The sequence below is a fragment of the Pyrgilauda ruficollis genome, unplaced genomic scaffold (assembly GCF_017590135.1).
Source record: "Pyrgilauda ruficollis isolate IOZ18807 unplaced genomic scaffold, ASM1759013v1 scaffold91, whole genome shotgun sequence".
Classification (NCBI taxonomy): Eukaryota; Metazoa; Chordata; class Aves; order Passeriformes; family Passeridae; genus Pyrgilauda; species Pyrgilauda ruficollis.
The window spans coordinates 936,970-962,034 of NW_024531155.1; the positions used below are offsets into that span (position 1 = coordinate 936,970).

A 25,065-nucleotide genomic window follows, 5' to 3' on the forward strand; every position below is an offset into this window, starting at 1 on the left:
GTACTGAGCTCTGTCCTAATTCTAGAATAACACATTACAAAGCAGGTCCCTGTGTGTGTGTGAGGAGCTGACTGTGTTGTGGCAGCTCTGTGTAAACAAAAGTTCATCCTAATGCCCCACAGCTGTAGTTTTTATTCCCTTAGAAACACTACAGTACCTAAGGAAAACAGGGAAGGGAAGAAGACAGGTTTGGGAAAGTTACTTCCTTATCATACATTTAGCACAGCATGTGGTGGAGGCTGCTTGATAGCCCTCAAAAAGCCTGGAAAAACAGGCATGTGCTCCCAAGGGCATGCAGCACCCTTTGGCAGGGTGGCTCCCTTGGGCACTGCAGTTCTCCACTGCTCCCTACACAAGGTTATGCCTGAAGGGCACAGTCCACAGAACCTTTTCCATCTTGCATCAGAATGAAAGATTCTCCCATCCTCCCTAATGGTCAGTTTTGCTGTAAGTGTTATTTGAGAGGCAGATTTGGGTGGTACCAGCTTTTCAGCTGTGTTTCTACAGCTGAGTGGGATTCTTTTCTTTCTGCTCCTCTCTCTCTGGAATAATATTAGGAGGTTTTTTGCTTTGCAATTTTTTTGAAATTTATAAAATAGAGGAGAAACTGACATCCTCCCAAGCATCTTATAAGTTAATTCTTTTGTTAGCTGCCCAGGTTTTACATTGACAACATCTTTTTGAAAAGGAGCATGAAGCAGGTTATTAATGTATGCACAGATTCACCTCTTCTCCACTTTTAGCATGTAACATTTACAGCACAGGTGGTAAGGCATGAGATGCAGAGATTGGGTATAGGGTATGACTTTGGAGCTTTCATGTCTAAAACATGTGACTTCAGACTCTACTTCTCAGTTGTCTGTAATGATATCAGCAGAACAGCAAGTGTCTGGACCGCTGATGTCATCAGGGGTACTCATAGCATGGCCTGCTCCAGTGGAATATATGGGTTGGTTGGTTGTTATCTCTAGAAGTCTGTTGGCCCTTAGAGGAATCTGTTTCTGTATTGGTAGAATTGTGTAGTTGATACAAACTGAAAAACAGTTTACTGGTGCATGTTTCAATACACTCAATCAAGAGTGTGTCCATTTAGTATGTACCGGGGTTTTTTAGATTAATATTACTTGATAGGGGTTTTTATTTTTAATCCCATATATGTTATTTTCAATTTGAGAGGGTTAACAGAGATTGTATGATTAAGTCTTTCCCTTATAGTATGGAAAATCCCTGCCAGCTGAGATGAATGCCCTTGCACACATTTTGTACCTGTCTGGATAACTCTGAATTTAATCCACTCCTTATTAGAGCAGGTGAGAAGTTTGAGGAGCTGCCTGCCACATAGGAGAGATAACAGTATCACAGTGTAGGAGATGGACATCAGGATTGCCATGTGTTTGTTTGTCTGCTGTATGTTTTCCTATATGTTTCCAAACTTTCCTGCAGTTTCTTTTTCCTGTATTTCTTTTCTTTTCAATGTTAGCTTATTCTGCCATGTGCTGACAACTCTCTGCTGCTTATTTCACTGTAAGCTTGCTCCATGCTTCCAAGGTGGTGATTGGCACCTTGTGGTTGGATTTATATAATGCTTACATTGGTTGCCTCTTTCCTCTCCCACAGAGTCTGTAGCTGACAGAGGGAATGCTGTCATTGTCACTTACCTTTTTCTTCTCTTTAAGCTTTTTGTATATTTGCAGAATATCAGTTGCACTGTAATGTGCACCCTGGTGCCTGGATTTAATACTTCTGCTTGCTGCAGCTTTTTGACACTGCCTTTCTCAGGGGTTCTACTGACAGGGTTACGAATGCAAAGTATTTCACCACTAGTAATTGATTGTTCTGAATTAGAATCTCAAGCTCTGATACTTGAAAACATATGCAGATTCCGCACTTTTGGGGATTTTGCAATCTATTTTATTCCACTCATTACTGTTCCTTCCAAGTCAACACAGTTTTTCTTCAGAAGCCCTATTTTACTTAGCCCCAAATTTAATTTATTGTGATGTGATTTTGTGGACTGTCTTTGAAAACAAAGGAAACTTCACCACTTTTTTCTTACTTTGCAACAGCATTTACTGGGCACTTCAATAACTTTGCTGCACAAACAATGCTGAAAATGACAATAGTAATAGGGTATCTTGGATTTCTAAAGTGTAAGAGAAAGCTGTTGATGCTTTGATGGCAGCCAGATGATTTTGTCTGGAAGTCTGTGATAGATGTATAGAGACCTTTGTGAATGAGAGGTGCAGTACTACAGATGGGGAAGTGGAGTCACAGAGAGGTTAAGTGTTTGTGCTTTTTGCATGGTGACATGACTTCACCGTGCTGACTAGTGAGAGATGGTGTAGAAATGCTGCCAGCAGGAGCGCCTTTCCTGATGCAGGGCTGTAGCTGATTGGAAACTGATTGCACTGCACAGGTGATAAGACTTTCTACTTGGCTATCTGGTATTTTAAGGTAGCAGATTGCTTACTGTGTACCTCCTGTAAGGAATGTAACATTCTTTTTGTTGTTTTCAGCTTGCAGACAGTGGGCTGCATGCCACCTCCTGTGTCTTCTGCTGTAATTTTAACCAAAGCTGTTGGTGGGAATGAGGTGAGTTTGCATTTTGGCTTTTTTAAACAGGTGTTCAAACAAGTATTTATTGATGATGAACTCAAGTGGCAAAGCACAGACAGAAATGTGATGCTACTGTGATGCTAGTGTAAAGCATTCTGGAATTAGGGGTTGGATGTTGACTTGGTGTCAAACAAGGAAAACAGTGATATGTCACGTGCTGGCATTGGTGAAACTGAAAGAAACTCACTTTTCTGAGGTGATACAAAGGTTTCTGATAGAAATTAGTGTTGGGAGATCTCTGGTGTTCTCTACACTGGAAGTCCTAACCCTGTGATGTTCCTGTGCTGTGTTGTAGTTATGGCATAGACCCATAGATTTGCAGTGAAGTTGTGCCCTTGCAGAGATTCTTTGGATGTGTTCAGTATTAAGAGGTCCTGTAGTAGGAGTTTCTCAAGCTTGAAATTGCAAATGTATCAAGTGACCTGGCAATACACATATGGATTTAAATCTTTGATTGTTATTTGAGACTGCATGAAGTGAAAATTCAGGGAATGTGGAGTTCTCTGACAGTGATGCAATGCAATGTTCTCAACAGATAGGAAATGCTGGAATAGAAGTTTTTGGTGTAAACTCAGTTTGGTTGTGATAAATTTTTTGCCTTAAAATGGCATATTCTGGTGTAATTTCAGACTCTTTATCCACAAAGCACTTGCTATTTTCAGGAAGGCCAGATAAATGACATTTAGGAAATTAATCCAGCTGTGCTAATTAATGAGCTTGTTTCCTTTAGATTTGCTTCCTCGTAGCTGCTGAAGGTGGAGGAGACCTGGTAGGTGAATAAAGGAGGGAATTAACATTGACAGATGGGATTTACACCTGGGACTGTTGGATGCTATTCTGAAGGGTTAAAGGCAAATCTTAATTCAGCCATAGAACTCCTGTGTGAAGTTGGGTGGTTCACTTCAACCACATGTTTTAAATATGGCCATTAGTTGTGAACTTCTCATTTTCTGAGTTCAGGCTCTTGGGACCGATTAATGTCAGCTTTGAAAACACATGATAGCACTGAAAGAGATTGAAGTTGTACTTTGTACTGACAAAGTGCTGTTTAATTGCTTTATCCTCTGAAGAGAGACCCAAAGTATTTCAAGTCAACCATCTCTAATTATGGGCAATCCTGATGCACATCACTGTCTGCCAGTTTGCTACCTTGAAAAAAGAACCATAAAATTGTCTGATGGAGGTGCTGGGGAGTAGTTACTATAAAGAAATAATTCAAGTACCTAATAGTGATCAACAGAGAAATGAGAGGTTTTCCAGTTATGATTCTACATGTAGATGCTGTAAATTACAGCAAGAGACCGCACAGTGAACAGTGAGGATTAATTGAGTGAGTGCTCATTCAGCACTGTTTGTACTATCCTTAGAACAGGGTAAAGATCCTCTGGAAAAAACTGCAGTAAGATTGGTTAGTTGAAAGCCATCTAACAGTGTACAGGAGGGAGAGAGGTACTTTAGTTTCTTGACCATTAGAAAGCACTTTCTTACGGTAGTGTCCTTTAGGGGTGGTGAGGGTGTGTGCATTTTATACCTGAAAAAGCTGAAAAATGGCTGCTTTCTATGACGTGGTTGTATAAATCACTGACAAAGCAAGCTTTGAACTCTGATTCTTCTGTGCCAAACAGGCATTAGAGGAATGTAAAAATGCAAACCCTGTAGTAAGTTTTACAGATAGTTGCTGACAGCAGAGAGGGTGAATCAAGAATTGGGAATTGGGGGTTCTCAGTCAGGCTCTAAGAGAGTCTGTAAAGGAAAAATCCTCTTTAAACAAGCTCAGTGTAGACGAAGCCTGTGGTGAGGTTATTGCCAAACTTGAGCATGTTTCCAATGCAAGCATATTTTTGGAATTTGATGTTTCTTTGTTGTTCAGACTTATTCTTCTTCTGAGGATGAGCAAATCACATCCCTTGTGCTGAGGGAGGAAAAGTTTCGCATCTCTCCTTGCCAGACTTCACCTGAGCTGTTACTGATGTATTTCTTGCTCTAATATAAGCAGAACACTGCATTTTTCCCCATTTCAGTTTGAATCCACTCTGATATACGAAGAATTTAAACCTGGGAGTCAATTGGAAGTACAAATGGTTATACTGTGAGATCATTTGTTCGTTATAATGCTTCTTAAACTGGTTTTTGCCTCAACAAATGTGTATCCCTTACCTAGAGAAATTGAGTTGTCTGAGGATGTATCTACACTGCATAATGTGATATGAAGATAAATGAGCTTGCTCAGAAGGAATATAGCAAGGAAGCTCCATGTGAAGTAATTAGTCTGAGAAGTGTCCTGCTGCTGTAGAGTACAGGCACACCCTCAATAGCTGCTCTGAATACCTTTTTGGATGTCTTGAAACCCAGCACATAGGAGCTGTGGTGGTTGCCTCTGTTATGACAGTATAGAGGAGTTTAGGTTTCTTTGTCTAAGTAGAAGTGACTTAATTGCCAGTTTGGACTTGGGGTATTCTCAAAGAAATATCAGGCCCTGTGTCATGGTAGAAGTAGTACCCCTGGGGCTGGGGAAACATGGTCTCTATTTTTAGTTCTCTCATCAACCTTTTGGGTGAAGCAGGGTGAGCTGTTGTGTCTCTGGGGTTGGCTGTGATGCATAATAGCACATTTGTGAAGTGTTTGAACATCAGTGCTGAAAAACATCTGATAAAACATCTATATTGGCCTGGGACAGGGTATTTAAGTATTTGGTCAAGTGCTTCAAAAGTGACCTACATCATTGGAGGCTACTTGGGTGGTGGATTTTGCTGCATATTTATTGGAAAATTTGGTTGTGAGATAATAAAAGGGACACTTTCTTCTCTGTTTCTCCTTCACCCTGATTTCCATCATTGCTCCTGTGATCTTTCCTGTGTTGCTTTCATTAACCCTGCAAGGAACTTTCTAAACCAGCCTATTCCTAAGTTTTAAAGAACTAAGTGCACTTAGTTCATTAGCAAGGCCAGTTTCAAGTACTGAATGTTAGTTTGATACATATGAAGGCCTGTATGAACAAAAGAAAGTTTCATGTGTTAACTGGTGACAAATGAGGAGAGATCACCATAGGAATAAAAAAATCTAATTTTTAATTTGTTGATGTTTCTCAATTATTTAGTTGTTTCTGTCAGTCAGTCTCATGTTTTGTGTAGAGGACAGTCTATGAAGCTAAAAAAAATTGGAATGAAAACAAGAATGTCTCATTTGTTCTTTGCTCTTGTGCTATGAAGGGTCAGGATTTTAATGGTGTAGCTTGACAGCACTGAAGGCTTTGTTGTGTCATTTTTTTTTCAACAAGTCTTGTAGTTTTTCACTGAAATTATAAAAACAATTTCTTTAAAAGTCTGCAATAGAGACAAATTGTTATGTCATCATTTCAAGGAACTGTTAAGACAAACCTATTAAAAGCTCAGAGATACTCAGACAGAAGTGCTGTAGAGAGATGCCAGATATTACTACAAAGTATTCAGTCAGCAAATGTCATACTCTCCTTAAGAATCAAAGTAATGAAGAAAAGAGATGGAAAATTAGATCTATAAGTCTATTATCAGTTTGGGAGAAAAAGCAATTTGTGATGACTTTTATGGCAGCTTAATGACATACTTTTGAAAAGTGTAACATAACAGGCAGGAGCTGTGATGGAATTGTACAGATAAATCGTGGCAGACAGCTCATTTTGTTGAAGAATACTTTGGTTATTTTGCTATCTCATACACCACACAACCACTGAGGATTTTTTTTGTTATTTTTCAGTTGAGCTATAGCTTGTACAAAACCTCTTAATCAACATACTGCTTTATTTTTTTTTTCAACTTTAATGTGGCTCTGCTATGCCCTTTTGTAAAACAAGGTGTTGCACATGCAAGACAGGATTTTGAAATATGAAATAAGCTAAAATGAAGAAAGCCAGAAAGGTGTTAATGAAGTAAGATATATAGTAAAGAAATAGTGCTATTATTGATTTTTAGATTGCTTTTTTTAAGAAGATGTAGAACTAAAACTGAGTACAAATTTGCAAGATCCACAGCTAGCCTTCTGAGAAAGAATCAAGGGAGAGCAGCAACATTTACCAAACAAATTATATACAATAGTTTTAAATGATATTTTTAAAAACATAGCACATTAATAGTTTCTGAGAAGTAAAGACTGGAAAATTCCTGTGTTTGTCTCTGTGTTTTTGGGTTTTTTTTAGTAGAAATGAAGAAAAAGTGAACTCTAACACTACTGTAAAGTCACAGGAAAGATATTGATTTCTCTAAAAATATCTGAAGTTCTTTGAACTGTATATCCATGTACATTAACCTTTTCGAAAACAAAATAAAGTGAATAAAAAGAAGTACAAGCTCTAATGGTTTGTGATTCATACACTGATGCACCAGAGTACCATGAGTGTTTACTCTTGGAAGGTAACACATTAACACTATGAAACAAAATTTTTTAAGGTCTTCAAATAAACTGTGTCATGATGTTTAGTTGTCTTCTATAATATAGTTTTTCTTCTCTAAATGTGAGTCACTGGTGTTGTCTAAAATTTTATTTCCAGGTTACACTTAAAATATTCACATGACCAGGTTTTGTTTATGAAAGGGTAATTTAATTCTATTGTTTTTTAAATGTGATAATGTAAAAGAAATATCGTGATTCTTTTTCCTTTCCTAAGTAGTACATTTTTCTGCCTGCACAGATGAAAAATTCTAGATGAAAATGAAATAATTCTGCTATTAGATACTACACTGAATTCACTTGGAAGTATGAGAGTGTTGGAGGACAAATTTAGGCAAGATGTCTGTACTTCACATGTACAAATACAAAGAACTGTGTCAGCCTAAGCTTTGTATGTACATAGGAGGTGTTGTGCTATTAAACTCTATTCTAGTATTACAGTCTAATTTTTTATGTATCCTAAGAGTTTACTTTTCTTTTATCATTGCTGTGCTTTGAGCAGATGGTTTTTATTGAGCTATTTATTGATACTTAGGGTTTTTTCCTTCCCTGAGTGGTGAGTGCATTTTATATCCATCAATGCGTAGGAGGAGCCCACATTATTCCTTACAATATGAATTTCATCACTGTAATGTGTCCCAGTCATGCAGCTCCATTAGCTATCTCTAGAGTTCCTCATGTCTTCTCAAGTCTTCCATAACCCAAAGCAATTGGGAGTCTTTGGGGTTTTTCCCTTCTCTCACTGATCTCCTTTTGTTTATCAATAGTAGTTGTAATACAAACCCACTAGTCAAGCTGCTGAGGGGGAAGGGGGTTTTCAAAGGCATACAGCTCTGCTCTCAATTCAGTGGAGCAAATCCAGACTAATGTGAGGTGTGTGAAATCCCCAGTCAAGCACTTCAGCTCCAAGCTCTTTACTTTGTACAAGGTTTCAGATTCTCCAGCACCTTTCAAAAGCAGCTGATTTACTAACCCAAGGTGTCAGTGGTTGAGTTAGGCTTGGGATAAGATTTAATTTTGTTTCTGGTTGCCGTTACCTGTAACTGAGGGTCTTTCATATGGCTCATAAGGTGTGAAAAAAGTCCTGGGAGTGCAAGACTCTTAGAGCTGTGCAGTTAAGATGTATGAAACAGAGGTTGCAGTCTTGTGCATGTTCAGTCTTCCCTTGTAGCAGTTCTGCCATAATCTAGAATGCTGTAAAATAGCCCATTTAAATTGCACGAAACTGGGCTGTGTCTGGAAGCTACCTGGAATCATCACAGCCTTGTGTTTTTACAGCTGTGTTTGTACAACTGTCCTAGATCTGACTTTGTGCAAGTGTTTTTAGAAGCTTTGCTGTTGCTGTTCTGCAGTGCTCGGCTGGGAAGCCAGTTGTTTTTGTCTGCTGTGGCACAGTCACTGACCCTGAAAGCTGTTTGTGGCATAAAGAAGCCAGGACAGAGGGAGAGTCTTGCTCTCACGCTTGACAAAAGTGGCTTTTAAAGAAAGGTGGTTTTGAATTCGTCTTGCTCTGCAGGTTAATTCAGTGGGAAGTTATACTGTGCAGGAGCTTCCTTTATTTAGCAGTGAGTGCTGTATGAAATGCATTGTGTATGCAAAGCAAGCATTTTTAAATATGAGCAATTCAGAAATAGTTATATTAAAGTATTTGCAGAGAGTGGGGTCTAGTGCTCTAAAATTCAGGCTCTGTACTCATTGCTGTTTAATTTTATGCCTGTTTGAAAGAGAGCAGGTATTTTGCTAGCAAGGAGAGTGTTATCCACTCTCCCTAACTCAACCTTTGAAGATAAATATGTTTTGGAGGGCAGTGAAAATTGGAAAGATGGCTCAAAAAGTTACAAATTATTTGTTTGCAGTGGAGTGTTTTTTGCAGTCTAAATTCCATTAAGCACCTGTATTCATTGTGTGAGGGTGGTTTTCTAATGAAAACCTTTCTTGGGCAGAGGTGCAGTTGTTTGCTGGCACTGGAACCCAGGGATGCGCTGGGTTCTGGTTCCACTGTCCCTCACCTATTGCCTTACAGCTCAGTGCAGATACATCAAAATCAAACAAATGTATTGAGAACAAAACATGCCATTTAGGAATTTCTTTGATGGATTTAGTCAAGGAGCATTGCTGTTAGTGTTCTGAACACTGACTTGTAAATAGATAATGTTACATTGTTTAGTCTTTTTCGATTTTACCTTTTTTGTGTTAAAATCAAAGCTTTAACATATTGCACTTGGAAAATATTTTATTTTATTCAGGCACTGTTTTAGCTGGCATGAATATTTTTGCTTAGTGGCTAATAAGAATATATAGAAAATAAAGCAAATTAAACATTTACGTAATTTCTTTTCTTTATCTGTCTTTTTGGGTGTGCAGTATTAAGTTCGGATTTGTGGAAATCAAAGCTGTAAAACATGAAGTAGGATTTTCAGTTAAAATTATTATTCTCTTTAAATTTCATTCATTTTCAAGGAAATTAAATATATTTTTTATCATTATGGTTATGAAAGAACATTGTGAATGTTTTTGTCTTCTAAATAGTTTGTCAATTTATTCAAGATGTGTGAAGAAAATGTGTTTTACATTGTATGAGGAAAACCTCATTTGTGTGATGACATAACAAACTCCTAGGTTACTTTATACACAACTAAATAAGCCCAAATTTATTTAAAATTCTTCCATAGGAGAAGTTTGGATATTTTAGAAGTGTTTTCCATTTTTACTTTTCTGTTAAACTGACTTTTTGTTCATTTGTTAGTTACAGCATGTGGCAATAAGTGTGGAGATCAGTAGAGCAGCAAATTTTTTGTCCTCCAGTTTCTGGAAAATATTGGTTCTATGGTGAAGTCTGAAAAGGACAAGCTGCTAATAAACTATTTCTGGACATGTTGAAGTAAGGCCATGTGTTTCCTGGGACCCCTTTTTCAGACATGCAGACCCCATGCTCAGGGGCTTTCCTGCTCAGCCAGGATTTTTGCTCAGGTTCCCTTGTGAATATGTCCTTTCCTATTTGAAATCCAGTACTTTGCTGCCACTTTTAAATTAGCAGAGGGAGGGGAAACAGCAGCACTTCTGCACTTAAGCTGGTGCAGAAGCTTAAACTCTTGTACTCACCTGGGAAACCCCTATGAGAAGATGGAAGTTTTGAGGGGCAGGAGACTGGTGAAGGAGTGCCCTGGAAGCACAGCAGCCCTGATAATTCATCTGTGTGATGGGGAAAAGAAGTTTTCCTGTTAAACATAATCTTTGCCAACCCATCCAGTGCCTCATAGTATATACCCCCTATACAAGCTGCATTTGCAGGCTATTTGCTTCTCTGGCATTGGGGGTCCCCTCACCAGCCTCAGCCTGACCCCCCAGGTCTGTGCTGTCTGCCTCCACATCCTGCCCTGCCCCAGGCCCTTGGATGCATCCCCAGGGAGCTGGTGCCAGGAGGAATTTTCCCCAAGATTCAGGGGAACAAAAACTTGCCTTTAATTGAGGTGGATACAGTAGGTCTGACTTTGTCTATTTGTTTTTAATAGTAAAGACCTGTTTAGTAAGACCTGCCTAAGCAAACAGTTTTGCTTATCAGCAAAGAAGTCAGCAGCCATATGCTAACCAGGTTATCTAATGCAATAATTCTGGTGATTATGTGGCACATGAGCTAAAGAGAATATTACTGGGCTTGAACTGAGCTGCGTTTGAGCTGGTAAGTTGAGAGCAACAGCATATTTCCTGAATTAGTGTGCCAATTTATGTATGTTACTTCAGTGAAATTTTGCAACTTCCTGTTCTAGCGGATATTGTGGATTATTGCAATAGCATTCCCAAAATGTTGACTTTCTAGCATGTAGATGACTTTGTTTAGTTAGACCTATTTTTTTTGTTATATTTTTTAATGATCTAAATTCATTTTGTTTAATGATATGGTTGCAAAATGTCTGTAATGTATATGGTGATGTATATTTGAGGCATGCTGTGTGAGTGCTCCAGCTCCAACTGCATATCCAAAACCTTTTAAAAGGAAATCTCAATGAGCCCTTTGGGACAAAGTAAATTATTACATGTGGTGAACTCTTAAGTCATAGACCAAGGTCATGGCAGTGAAAGTGTATTTCAAAAAGGTTTTATCTGTGCTTGGAAAGCAAATGAAATCTCTCATCATTAACTTTAGAATTATAGTTGTAAGAGGATTTTCACTAGAGGTGAAAGATCAAGTTTATGGCAGACATAATGGAGTCTGAAAAGTTATTTCTGAGCCATAATACTGGGGTGTGAAACATTCACTGAGGTTTTCACATTATTGAGTTTACAGTCTGTAATCTGGATACTGAAGATCAGAATGGTTGTCATCATTGCTACTGTTATGGCTTTATTTCAACCTTTGCAAAGGGAAAAAATTGTAAATTTTTTTAGAATTATATTGTAAAGACTTTTCAAAAATGATCCTAGATTTTAAGGTGTGTCAGCCTCTGCCATTGCTACCTTAATAATAGTGGTAATAATCCTTCTACAGGAAGATAATTTAGTAAACCTGAACGATCTTAATGAATCTATGAAAGCACATGTGCATGCAGTGATGTGATCTCTGTCCTTAGTTGCTGATAGCTCACATAAATCAGAAAGAACAAATGGTGAAGGGAAATAAGGCAGAAGAGCATAAGTAGAACTAAGGTTCTTAGAGACCCAGATTTTTATCCTGTCAATGGAAATGGATGTTTGTTTGTCTGTTTATTCTACACAGTGTTCTGTTTTGCTAAATTTTGCATGTGTACACACATTCCAGTGGCACCAGTGAGCAATAGAAACCTGCCCAAGAGTAGAGTCTGAGCTCTGTGCCTGTGCATTGGGACTGGTTTTGCAAATATCCCTGCCTGTAGCAGCACTTACTTGCTTATAGAGTTTATAGTGCTCAGCCTGTTTGCTTGCAGAAGTGATGAAATCTGCCAGTGATGTTTAAAAGACGAGCATTAAACAATCATCACCAAAAATGAATCGGCTTGTGCTTTTGCTGGCATGAAGGTGATTCCATTTACAGGAAAGTTTCAGCTGTTGCAGTTTTATTCAGAATAGTCTGCTTAGCCCTCTTTTCATGCCATTTCACTTTTGGGTTAAAATTCAATGTTTTGCTGTTTTGTTTTCTTAAATCCTTCTATGTCCTTAAGAAAAGGTATTTGTTCCTCAAGTTACAACTGCAAATGACAAGCACATTACATATTCTTGGCAAGTGTTATTTTAATTTCTTTGAATTAAAATTTTAAAAAGTAAAAATTAAATAAAATTAAAATAAAAATTAAAGTAAAAATTTCTTTGAGCTAATTCTACAGTAGTAAGATTTTGTAACTGGAACTACAAGCAAGTAGCTCTAAGATGGGCTATCGAGTTGTATTCTACTTGAGCAAAGTATTTTGTTTCAAAATGAATGTGTTTTTTGGAAAACCTTTCATATATTCAATGCTTACAAGATTACTTAAAAGTCCTATAAGAAGAGGAAGCATAAACTGGCTTGATAGGTTACCTGTAATTCAAGAAATGGCAGCATTAAAATTAGACATAAAATCTCAGTTCTCATCTATGCATGTGTTTTATGCTTCTGTTCTAAAATTGTGGTCCTGCAATTTAGGAAATATATCCTATAATATTTTTTTCCTCTACTGTTAGTATCATGTATGTTATCTCAAAGACACTTTCATTATCCAAATGGCCCGGAATATCAGTGTTGAGTAAGACTTCCTGTGTAGGTTATGTCCTCTAAGGAATACATTTTAATAATTTAGTTGATGGCCTCTCTTATACCTTTTCTTCTCAACCAGCAGTGTGTGTGCAGTTGTGAGGCATTTCTGTTTCTGAGCCTGGTCACAAATGTCTGTGACCTATTGATGCTGGGACGTTTCTGCTGCTTGCAGCACCCATACTGACAGCTTCTGCATGGCTTGGTTCTCTGTAATTTATGATCTGAGGAACTCAGAACAACTGATGGTATTTGTAGGTATGAAATACACAGAAAAATACACAGTATTGTACAGTCCTGTCCTCAAATCCCTTCTGTGAACAAGTCACTCTGGGTCATCTCTGCTTCAGAAGGGATCTGCTGTCATTACCCCTTGAGTAATAAATGCCTCTGTTGCTACATTTGAGTTTCCAAACCTTCCTGAAACTCCCAGTAGATAAAACTCCATTTTACCTCATCTTCCGCAAATAACAAAATACATACCTTATAACCTTGATTTCTTTTAGTTGATTCCTCAGCATTTTCATTCTATTTTCCTGAAATTTAGATGATTCCATTAAATTAACTCAGTTCTATAGGTAACAATGTATACATGTATATATATATATACACAAATTTAAACCACATATATATATATATATACACACAAATTTAAACCACTAGCCTATGCAGTTTTGTGTAACTTTGTTTTATGTAAATACGAACTGTTACAACATAAGGATACTTTATAACTGAGGTGCTTTGTGAGTCTGACAGCTGTGCTCCCTCTGTGATCAGGATTCGGATGTGCATGTTTGCCTTAAAAATGTGTAAAATCTTCCTCATTGTCTTAGTAGCACAGTTATGCTTACCAGCCTCCCAGTTCTTCCCCTCTCTGGGATTTTTGCATAGTGTAAGTCCTTGCACATTGTGTAAGCATTCTGTCATATCTCTAAGTGATCAGACTGATTTTAATTGCTTTCCTCTTCCAAATCATTAGCCAGTTGCAGCATGCTGTTTGTCATCTTCCCTACTAGTGTAAATCTGTAGCAGCCTTCTGTTTCCCTCACTGTCTGGTTTTAATATCAGTCAGTGTTTCTTCCAAATTGCAAGAGGATTTTACACTCAGAAGAATGTCTTGTCACGCTAACTTATCATACAGTGTCTTGTGAGGTGGATGGCTCGTTTAGCAACACTTCCAGCAGGCTGTGTTCATAGTTTCTTTATCAGCTTGTGGGTGGTTTTGTTTGGTTTGTGAGTAGTGGGAGGCGAGTATGTTTTAATACTTTTATTTTTAATAATTTTTTGCAGCCTAATGCAGATCTGCCATACAAGCAGATTTTAAAGAGATTTCCTGTCTTTCAGGCTTCAATTTCCTTCTAAATTGTGTGATGCAAGGCAATGGAAAATTTAATTTTGTCAGGTTATTTCCTCCTGTGGAACATATTGTAATATACTGAGACTTTATTTTGAGCCATCTCATTTCTTAGATGTTTTTACAAAACTAAAAATAGTTGAGTTGGGTTTTCCTTCTAATTAGCACATGCCAGCTGCTTCCAGCAAAAGAACACCTGTGCTGCTAGTGAAGGTACCTGGAAACTTGGGCATGATTCTTCTCCTTTATGGTAGTGTAAATCAGGTATTCTTCTGTTGAAGTCAAAGTAATTAGTGTAGGTGAGAGTCACAAAAGAAAACTGGATCAATGTGATTACTACTAGGTATTCCAGAGGCAGTAATTGGTCGGAAGTGGTGTCCTTATGCAAAAATGTGCAGCTGACATAAATGCCAAGTAGATGCAAAAATAAGTAGAGCACCACATTTTTCCCAGTGTATTCTCATGCTAAATACAATGTTTTTTAAAATATGGTCTTTATTTCAAATAACTGAAACTGCCTGTAATTTTAAAATAAAGAAGTAAAAGCAAGCATCAGTATTGTTCATGCTATAAACGGCTCTAAAGATGGGGCTTTATTTATGGGCTAAGTTTATGTCATTATCTTGAAGTTAGAGTAATTGTACTTATCTCTAGGAAGCGTGTTCCTCAGGAAACATCACTAAGCTTTCCCTCTACTATCTCCTTTTGCAGATATTACAGGACTGTAAAGTCATTTTATTTGCTGGCAAACTGCTTAATTACAAGATAAGAAGTAGAGCCTTGCTCAGTGGAAGAAATGTGTATTTCTTCCATCTATTCAGAAGCCTCTTTCCTCCAGCTTTCATTGGAGGCAAAGGCAGCCTCCAAAACCCAGGAGCATTTAATCAAAGTGGTTTATGTGTGTTTTTTCCTGGGTTTGTTCATACAGGCAGAAATGAAACTCAGAAATAAAATACCTAAACCATGAAGAAGTGCACAGTATACATGTAGTCAGCAGTGAGCTGTAGAGCTATACTCTTAAATGCCCTGGACTGGGAAAGAGGAAATGTACCAGTTGTACAGACACCTTTCAAATATGTAGGTTGAATCCTAGCTAGGATTTAGTACTTGGGGGAGATTAATGGTTCTGCAGTGAGATGAATGCTTGAACTATGTGCCATTTAAAATATTACTCATTAAACCTTTTTTGGTGTAGACTGACTAGGTTCTTGGAGTTCTTGTTCCTGGTGGTGTTACGAATATCCAGAATGGCTTTGCCTCTCTCTTTTCCACTGTAATGACAGAAAAATGGGAACTATTCCATTTCCAAATTAGGAGAAGTGTTAACTTGGATTTTGTTTGAATAACTTTTTTTTCTGAAGTTTGTTTTCCTATTTGATTTGCTTTGTATGGACATCTTGGCATTCCTGCCATGCTACAATGCTTTCTGCTTCCAGCTGTGGAGCTTTTGGATAAGGGCTGTGTGGAGCTTTATTCACTATTAGAAAGCCTCACTGAAGAACTGTAATAGATAGTGCCAGGCAGCATTAGCTACCAATGTTTGGATACCCACAAAACATAAATCAATACTTAGAGTCAACAGAGGAGTATTTATGTTCTGGAGCATTTGCTCATTTGCTGTTGGAGTCCTGGTGATGGCATATGGTCCTGCAAATAAGGCTGTACTACTTATGTTTAGACTGTAACTGCAGTATTTAACACAATCTTACAAAAACGTGCCTTTAGGCACTGTGAGAAATGTTCATTAGAATACGTATATAGTTTGAATTTGACTGTATTTGATATATAGAATTCATGTGAGATTTCTTTGCTTTTTGACTGCCTTTGTGAGTTTTTGTGGAGTAGATAATGTGGTTTTTTGTGAAGTTCTGTTTATTGTTGATTTAAAAGGAGTAGAGAGAAAGATAAGTGTGTGGGATGCAGCATTTCAATTCTGTGGTTGGTGAAGTCAGAAGGTATTGGGCATCTAAAGTGCATAAAATGCCAAAATTAAAATTCTGCCTAGTTTGCACTTCATTTTTCGTTGCTTGTATTGATGCCAACTCACCAATAAAGTCACATGATTGTTTAAAACACATTAGTTTGACCTGTTCTGCCTTACAGCACTTTTCTTGTTACACTGCAGTCTGGATTGTTCTGCAGTAGCTGATGTATTGATAAGTACAATACAAGTTTTTACTGTGATGGTGTGGAATATTTTATGACTTTTTCTTGTTTCTGTTGTGTGAAGCATCATAGCTACTTGCAAGATGCAGCAGTCACAGAAGTCATCAATTAAACTCTAACAGGCTGATATCATAGCAAAGCTTTTAAGACAAGCATTTGTTCAGCACACGTTACGTAGAGCATAAAAACCAGTTTATGTTGTCCTTGTGCTGCCAGTATTTTAAAATTTAATTATTTGGACTAATCCACATTCACTCTAACAACATACCGTACAAGCAGAGGAGAATTTGCTTAGTTCGTATTCAGAAAGAAATAGCTTAGCATCTTTCTGAATATCTCACAACTGTGCTGAATTTTTCAGGAGTTAATTTACTGTTGATATAATGCAACTAAAGCCAGTGGTGGCCAGGTTCTTTTCTTATTGGTCCAGCTGTTACAGTGCATTAGGAAAGTGCCTAAATACTTTGGGGTAACTTTTTTTTGTGTTGTTTGTCCCACTGGGAGGGGAATGTTGTGGCTGGAAGGAAGCAGGATAGCTATGGTGTGAGAAATGAGGAAATAAAGAGAGTAGGATGCTCTGTAACAGCAGCATCACCAGTAAAGCACATGATTTTCAAACTGCTTCTGTCTGTAGCACTTGCTAAAGGTTTTCTTTGGGAGCTGGTATGATATAACAGATTATTCAGAGGTTTTTCCATAGCTTTGTTCTGATCACTTTGAAAATATCCTGAAATTAGGAAAAGTTAAATCGTATGGGCCTGCCTTTAGAAAAGCATTAGAGTCTGCCTTTATTTCGTGTCCATTCTTTTTAGCTTGTTCCTTCCAATAGAAGAGGAAAAAAAAGGTGTGGTGGCTGATTTGAAACAGAAGGACACCCACACAGAAGCGAATTCTTGCTGTTATGTGCCACCCTTGGATTTTAAAAGCAAAGCCTATTGGAAGTACATGGCTCAGATAATGTTCATAGTTACAGGCATGTTTAATTGCTCTCAGAAAAACACATGTGGGATTTCTGTTTATTCCAGGTCTAAGTGCTCTGGTTGCTCATGTTGCTGAGTGCAAGCAGTAAGTGAGCACTGGGAACACCTAGGATGTAGGAGGTCTGCTGTAGGAACAGGAAAAAGAGCCCTCTGCAGGGATCCCTGCAACAGCTCTTGTCCAGCTGCCTGCAGCTCATCTGATGTGACCCACAGCGATTTGGGCAGGGTGGGAGTCTGGAGTAGAGGCTGTGGCAAAACCTAGGTCTCCTCTAATGGTGAGAGAGCTGGCCTTGGACTTAAACCTTCCTTTGTCCATGTTTGCTGCCCATTTGACCCCTGTGGGCTCCCTGCATCATGGACTGCTCATGTCTAAGCCCAGAGCAGCCAGTCAGGCACTCAGCTGGATCTGTTGTCTGTTGTAGTTGTCGGAGGGTCATTCTTTGGGGATAACACTGCTGGCAGCTAAAACCTGTGAATGACTCAAAAATAGAGTGTGTTGGTCTTTCAATAAAATCTTCATTAAATCCACCCATTCCTTACAGGATTTTTTTTTTTTTTTTTTTTTTTTTTTTTACTTCTGTTTGCCTTTGTCACATGTTCTTGCTTGGATTACCATTCATTAGCTTTTCCAAAGAGATTAACAGTTCTTAAAACAGGATCACGGGCATTCTGGTGTTCTGTGTGAAAGCAGTGCTGGAGAGCAGAGAAGCCCTGGGATCCCTATAGAAATTTGCAGACAATTTTGATACTCTAGTCCACTCAAAAAATCTGCTGATACCGTAATGTTTTTTCCCTTGCCAGGACCCTCCTTGCCTGGTGTCATTTCTTGAGCTCTCCTGGGAAGAGATTAGTCTAAAACAACAAAGTAGCCAGATGTCTGGTTCTGAGAGAGTCCCAGAGGCCCGGGTATGGTAGGCAACAGTAATCGCTGGGGGCTGAAGATCAAAGATACCTGAGAATTACTTATGGGCTCATACTATGTGTCATTCCCATTATTAACAGTCTGAGAAAATTTGTATCCCTAATTAACCCTTTTGTTGGTTAAATTTTCTTGCCAGTACATTCCTGTTTGTAAGAACTATTTGTTCTTTTTGATACCATTACATGTTTAAAAAAATAAAAGAAAAAAAAAGTGAATTAAATACTCTCATAATAGCAAATTTATGTAACTTATTCAGATGTTTTTTATCGTGTCAGTTGTAAATGTCAGAAGTGAGCATGATTTCTCTTTGTTTACTGTGCCATCCTTTGGGCTGGTGTCATTCCTATCCAGAACTGTGTAAATAATGATACTTAACAGGGTGGTGATTTTAGTTTATTGCTTCCTAATAATCTAAAATGAATTAATATCTAATTCCAGGGATGGGATGTCTGCATATCATTGCTTTCCCCCTTATTGATATTGCTAAGTAAATGCTAATTAATATTTTTAGTGATCAACACTTGCTTGTATTATACATTCTGAAAAAATTAACTGAGACTGTAAGTGCTGACTCTGAATTCTTGTAGTGCTTTAAGAATAAGTGAGTCCTAGAGAGAGAGAAAAGAGAGAGCAAAATCTGATTGTGGCCTTCTGTGCTTCTCTTTTTTTATCCTCAGGTGAAAATAGCAAGTTGAATATCTATTTTACTAAGTAATAACATTCTGTGTTGTTGTAGAATTGGAGACTGAACAATTTCCCCTGACTTTTGAGTAATAATATATAGTTATCGGAGATACCTGTTGTTTATTCTGATAATTACAATCTCACTATCTTTAATATTATACAATATTTTGTGTGGCAAATACTCTATGTGCATGTTTGAGTGTGAGTTTCTGGTCACACTAAGTTTGTGTGTGGTTTAATGTCTATATTGCAGGTGTTTAACAATTATAACGGGCATTTTTGAGTGAGCAGTAAGTGAAGACCCCTGGAGTGCTATAAAGGGTTGAATTGATTTGTCTGTTTCAGTCTTGACAGTCTCACTTCAAACCCTTTTATTTGAGCAGGAAACTCCAAAAGCTGACCTGTCTGAAAGTCTATTGTGTTTTTTTGTACTTCCACTTCTGTCACAGGTGGTGTGAGAAGGTGCAGTCTGCATCTTCCAGCACAGCCATGGCTGCTGCTCCACTGTCCCCATCCCTGTTCAGCTGCACACCCAAAGCTTTGTTCAAAGCAAATTGCCATCTAAAGAGATGTGAGGGAAAAGCTTTCCTGTGAGCCAGGGTTGTTTAATCTGTGGCTACCAGCAGGTATAGCCAATCATCATCTGAAAATTTCACTGAGGTTCATAACATGAATAGGATGGAGACAGGTACTGTGCATCTTGGAGGTGCGTGGGAAGGGGGAGCTGCACAGGAGTGGTTTGCAGGCAGTAGCTGTTTTCATAAGGATGCTGACACCCTGGATTTTGGATCATTTCTTGCCATTCATGTGGCATAATGCAGGCATATGTTTGGCAACTACCTGCGGCTCAAAAGATTCTCCTTGGCTATCCTCACAGAAAGAAATTAGGTCTTCGTAACATTTCAATTCTATTTTGCACAACCCTTGAGTTGCTTTTTTCTTATTTTTCCTTCTCTGTTGTTCCTTTGGGAGGTGTTGCAGCATTTTTGTTTGTCTGCACTGCTCTCTTGAAGGTTACAGTCAGAACTGGAGTAGGTAAAATTGAGGTGGAATCCACCATGAAGTGGTGTCTGTGAAGGCCAGTCAGTATGACTCCCTGTGAGTTACCTCACACAGGCAGCAGGGTGCTTCTCAGGAAGGTAGAATCCCTAGGTGAGGTTTTGGAGAGAGCCCTACTGGATGGATTTGCAAGTATCTGAAACAGAATTCCTTTCACTTCATTCTCTTTTGTTATCTGCCTAGAGGTCTTGGAAGCCATTCCTCTACTGCTGACAAGCAAGAATGTGACACAGTCAGTAAGTACTAGATGAGTTTGTAGAAGCAGAGGCACAGCCATCTTCCTGTATTTTCAGGCTGGTAAAATTCATATATTTTGACCACTAGTGCCACCTCACCAGTTTAAGTAAAAAGGTGACTGTATCTGAGGTGATGTGGGAGATTTCAATGCAGTGCAGGAGCAGAGCAAAGCACTGCAGAACTACTTCTCCCTGACATGCTAGCAACTTTTTATGTTGAGAGTTAGAGTTAGGAGACACTAGTTTTTATTAAACAAGTACTTGGAGTTTGGCACTAGTGAAATTACTGATATCTTCTGCAAGTAGATTGTCCCCCACTTTCTTGTTCATGTGGCATGTTTCTGTACCATGGAATGTCGTAAGGACTTGTAAAGCAGTTCTTTATTTGGATTTACAGAAAACTGACTTTAGAGCAATGCAGGTCCTTGAGTTGGCTCAGAAACAGGTGTAAATACCTTACACAAGTGTATTGGACTTGTGTGGCAAAGCCATGGTGCTACAGCGTGTAGTCTGTGAGAATCTGCTGGAAGTTTCTCCTACACCTGATGAAGCCAATGCCAGCTGGCTCCAAGGTGGACCAGCCACTGGCCAAGGCCCATCAGCAGGTGCTTGCTGGTTGTGCCTCTGGGATAACATGTGAGAGGAGCAGCCCTGCAGACAGCCATGCCTTGAAGAAGGAGGGGCAGGAGGTGCTCCAGGTGCCAGAGCTGAGGTTCCCCTGCAGCCCATGGTGAGGCAGCTGTGCCCCTGCAGCCATGGAGGTCCACAGCCATGGAGAGATCCACCTGCAGCCCATGGAGAAACCCAGCTGGAGCAGATGGGTGCCCGAAGGAAGATGTGACTTTGGGGCAAGGCTGCACTGGAGCAGGCTACTGGCAAGACTTTCAGATCCATGGAGAGAGGAGCCCATGCTGGAGCAGGTTTGCTGGCAGGACTTGTGACCCTATGAGGGACCCATCCTGGAGCAGCCTGTTCCTGAAGGGACTGCACCCATGGAAAAGGATCCAGGCTGGAGCAGTTTGTGAAGAACTGCAGCCTGTGAGGACCCTTTGGATACCCCATGCCAGAGCAGGGGAGAAGAGTGTGAGGAGGCAGTGTGTGATGAACTGACTATAAGCCCTGTTTCTCATCACCCTGCACCTCTGGTGGGTAGGAGGTAGAGAATTTGGGAGTCAAGTTAAGCCTGGAAAGAAAGGAGGGGTGAGGGGAAGGTGTTTTTAAGATTTGATTTTATTTCTTGTTATCCTGCTCTCATTTGATAGAGGAAAAAAAATTATTTCTTCCCAAAATCAGAGTTGTTTTGCCCATGACAGTAAATGGGTGAGTGATCTCTCTCTGTCCTGGTATCAATCCTCCAGTGTTGTGTTATATTTTTCTCTCCCCTGTCTTGCTGAAGAGGAGAGTGATAAAGTGGCTTTGGTAGGACCCTGGCATCCAGCCAAGGTCAACCCACCACAACAAGCTGAATAAATTTGAGTATATTAAGGTGTTACATTGCATATTAATGAATATTGCTTCATTCTGGGTGCTTCTATTACCAGAGAGTCTATGCATTTGAAATAACATTTTTGAAGAAAAAAACATAGGAAGTAAAGACACAGTCCCCTAGAATTCTGTGGGAACAGTGTTCTCTGGTTAGGGCTGTTGGGTATCTAGGGATGACAGGGATGCCCTGCTGGCACAGCTATGTAGGGATGAAAACAGTTGTGTCACTAGAGTGCTCCTGTCTGGTATTTAAGAATAAAGCCTTAGGAACTATGAAAGAGGAAGGGCTCTATAAACAGTCAGCAAGAGTGAGTGTTGTAAAATAAAAGAAATTTAGGGTTGAATTGAAGGGCAAATTATGCAGAAAATTAAAACACAACATCTGCATGGACCTAGTCGTTTGTTACTTCAAGGGAATATGTAGAAGTTTTATGGTTATGCCGTCAAATGAAATGTATCTGTATATATTTTGCTCTATACTGCAGTTGTTATATTTAGAGGATTTGGGGTTGTTTTGAGCAGCCTATGACAACCCAAGCTGTATGAGAAACTTAAGCCACAGTTTCCCTTTTTACTTACCTCAGCCATTATGACCTTGGGGTATGTAAATCAAATAAAAAAAAACTCATATTGACATAACTGAGGCAGGGACATGATCTAAAGCTCATGTAATGAGATAAATAGGAAAATCTTTATTTCCATTCACAAGTTTATTTCCAGTCTCATGGTCCATTCACAACACTGGAATTTGTAGGAAAAATGAGGAATGTAAATAACATGGAAACTTTTTGAAAGGTGTCTGCACATGTGAGTAATCACAAGCAAAAGCTGCTTGGTGACTTGATTATACTCAAATTCTTGACAGAAAATATCTGATTTTCCAGCATGTCAACAACAACTTGCTGTTACTTTAGTTTGTGGGGCTTTTGATTTCTAATGTAGGGAAGAAAGAAAATTAATTAAAACAAACTCCAGAAAGCTGTGAGTGTTATGATCTCTTGTAATAAAAAATGTCCGCTCCTTTTCCTGGTTTTTGGATGAGCAAAGCCATCTATGTTTAGAGGTGTTGAAGGAGAAAAGCTGTAGTGAATTTTCCAAGTGCTGTTCAGTTTTATGCTAACAATGATGGAAATTTGCTTGTGTGGCAGAGGAGATGATGGAAGGATCAGAAGCTGGTTGACAAAGCCCTTCCTCTCTAAATTGCAGATCCTAAAAAAATCTAAATCAAGTCATAGTAATATATGAGCTTGTGGCTGTGTAAGAAGTCTCCTGACTATATAATGTGCTTAGCAAAGCCCTGGGTTATCCTGGTGTTTTATTGGTGACCCTGTGACCCAGCATAAATTCAAGGCAAAGGGCTGTTTTAACTGTGCCCCCTTCCCAGCTCAGAGGGGTGTGCTGCTAACAAGTTATGGCTGTGATGGCAGAAAAGAATGTCTGTGGTGGGAAAATTAATTGCTTTTAAGCAAATGTTTTTAAAATGTGACATGGTTTTCGTAATGTGTACTTTTTGTTAGTGTTATGTATTCCAGGAATAGTAATAGACAGAGCTTGCCTAAGGATTGCTTTCTAAAATATTTAAATTATATAGCTAATGTTGTTTTCTGTGGTATTTCTCTGACATCCATTGTGACATGGATTATAATGCTTAACACTTCTTTGTACTGATAATATAACAACCAAGCATTTAAAATAAAATGCACATTGCCTGCTGAATATTTCCTTCTTTGAGAGGGGTAAATTAATGAAAATTAATGAGGTTAGGGAAATTTTGCTTCACAAGTGATCAAGTAAATTGGGCTTTGCACAGTCTGCAAAACGTTATTTTAACAAGACTGTATTACATTTCTGTTGTGCCTTCCATTGTTAAGGGTAATTAGGGAATATGTATGTTTCAATGAGAATAAAAGTTATATTATAACCAAAAGCTTTTCTCCTAGTGTTCTCTAAGGTTGTCTTGTATAATATGAGGAAAATACTGGGTTTCACTGGCAAGTGTGTTTATTTTTCTTTTTGTTAAGTACTTTGTACAAGTAGCATATATACTGTAAATAAAGGGTTTTTACAGAATTATACTGAAATACACCGCATAATACATTTATTTAAGGGCCTTTTTTAAAGGCTTGATAGAGGGTATGTGCAAATTAATATTCTGAGTTGTAGTTTGCTACCAAAAGCATTTGAAATGTGGGAATATTTTTTAGGTGTTAAGAAATGTTAGTTGGGAAGAGTAGTACTGTTCTAAGCCTTCTTTAAATTGGATGTTTTCATAGGTCTTGTGTCTGAAATCAGCATTATAGTGATTCTTGGAAATATATGGGTGCTTGTACGCTGAAATCTTGGTATGGGCTCTGCTCCTTAATCAGTAGCTATGTCCTGTTGGTGGCAGGCCTTGTACCAAAGATTGTGAAATAACTTTACTGCTGAAAATCCTCCAGCATTCCAAATCCCAGCAAGAACAAGCGAGCCCACCTAAACTGGTTTCCTTGGGTGGCACAGCACAGCAGTAACAAAGGCACGTCTCTTTAGTTTTTCCTGCTTTCTTTCAGGGAAGAATCCAGAGGATAGGTAGAGCTGAAAGTTGCATCCGGAGAGCAGTACTTTGTATTTGAATTCTTGTTCCAAGGTCTGGATCCTGCTGGCAGCAGCAGTAGGTCCTGTTCCAATCCCCAGAATTTCCAGAAGTTAAAAGGCAGGGAGCGAGTCAGCTGGAAATGGCACGGCAAGGTGCATTCGAGTGGAGTGAGTAAGGAGGGGCAGCAGGCACGTTGAGACGTGGAGATGTGTGTTTTGTGGGAAGGTAATTGGGATGGGGGCTTGGCAGGAGCTGGATCGGCCGAGGTGGGGGCGGCTGCCACAGGCTGATGGGCAGGTGATCCGGCGGGCTCGGCCGGGCGGCGCAGGAGGGCTGCCTAATATGCTGTGTGCCCTGAGGGCCTGGGGGGCACAGTTGGATTATTATGTTAATGCCTGAGCCTGCTGCCCTCTTCCTATCCCAGCTGGGCTCCCTGTTGTTAGGAACTGCTTTGCTCTGACAGTGGAGTAATATACTTCATGATTGAAAGGGCAAAGGGGCTCGCAAGAAAAGAGAGCAGGCCTGCACAGATATGTAAATGAAGGGGGGAAGGCTGTAGGAGGGTTTGCGTGTAGGTGTGGGTAGGAAGTTTATTAGGAAATGAGTAATATAAATCTGCTAATTGAATTGTTATTTACACGTCCCCTTCCCTGATTTGTTTCTTTGTGCAGTACCCCCCCTAATGCTGATGTACAGTGAATTTGAAGTGCTTACCAAAGCAGGCACTTAGGTTGATTTATTTGAAACCGAGGTGCTATAACACACTGGTACCAGTGTACAGTGCTGACAGTGGTGTATTTTTCAGGACTTTGATTACTGTTTCATGCTCTGCCACTCTATTGCTACACTACAGCTTATAGTGGTG

At 39.1% G+C, this 25,065-nt stretch overlaps 1 protein-coding gene across 6 annotated transcripts in view; it reads left to right on the forward strand.

Annotated features, from left to right (window-relative positions):
- Positions 1 to 25,065, forward strand: part of SLC10A7 (solute carrier family 10 member 7) — a 140,800-nt gene that overhangs the window by 9,240 nt on the left and 106,495 nt on the right. For 5 of the 6 annotated variants that reach the window (XM_041489256.1, XM_041489258.1, XM_041489257.1 and 2 more), the window contains exon 4: positions 2,517 to 2,592. In XM_041489256.1, the coding sequence (XP_041345190.1) occupies positions 2,517 to 2,592 (76 nt within the window). Of the gene's footprint in view, positions 1 to 2,516; positions 2,593 to 25,065 lie in introns of those variants that run through there. The other variant, XM_041489261.1, reaches the window with a different exon arrangement.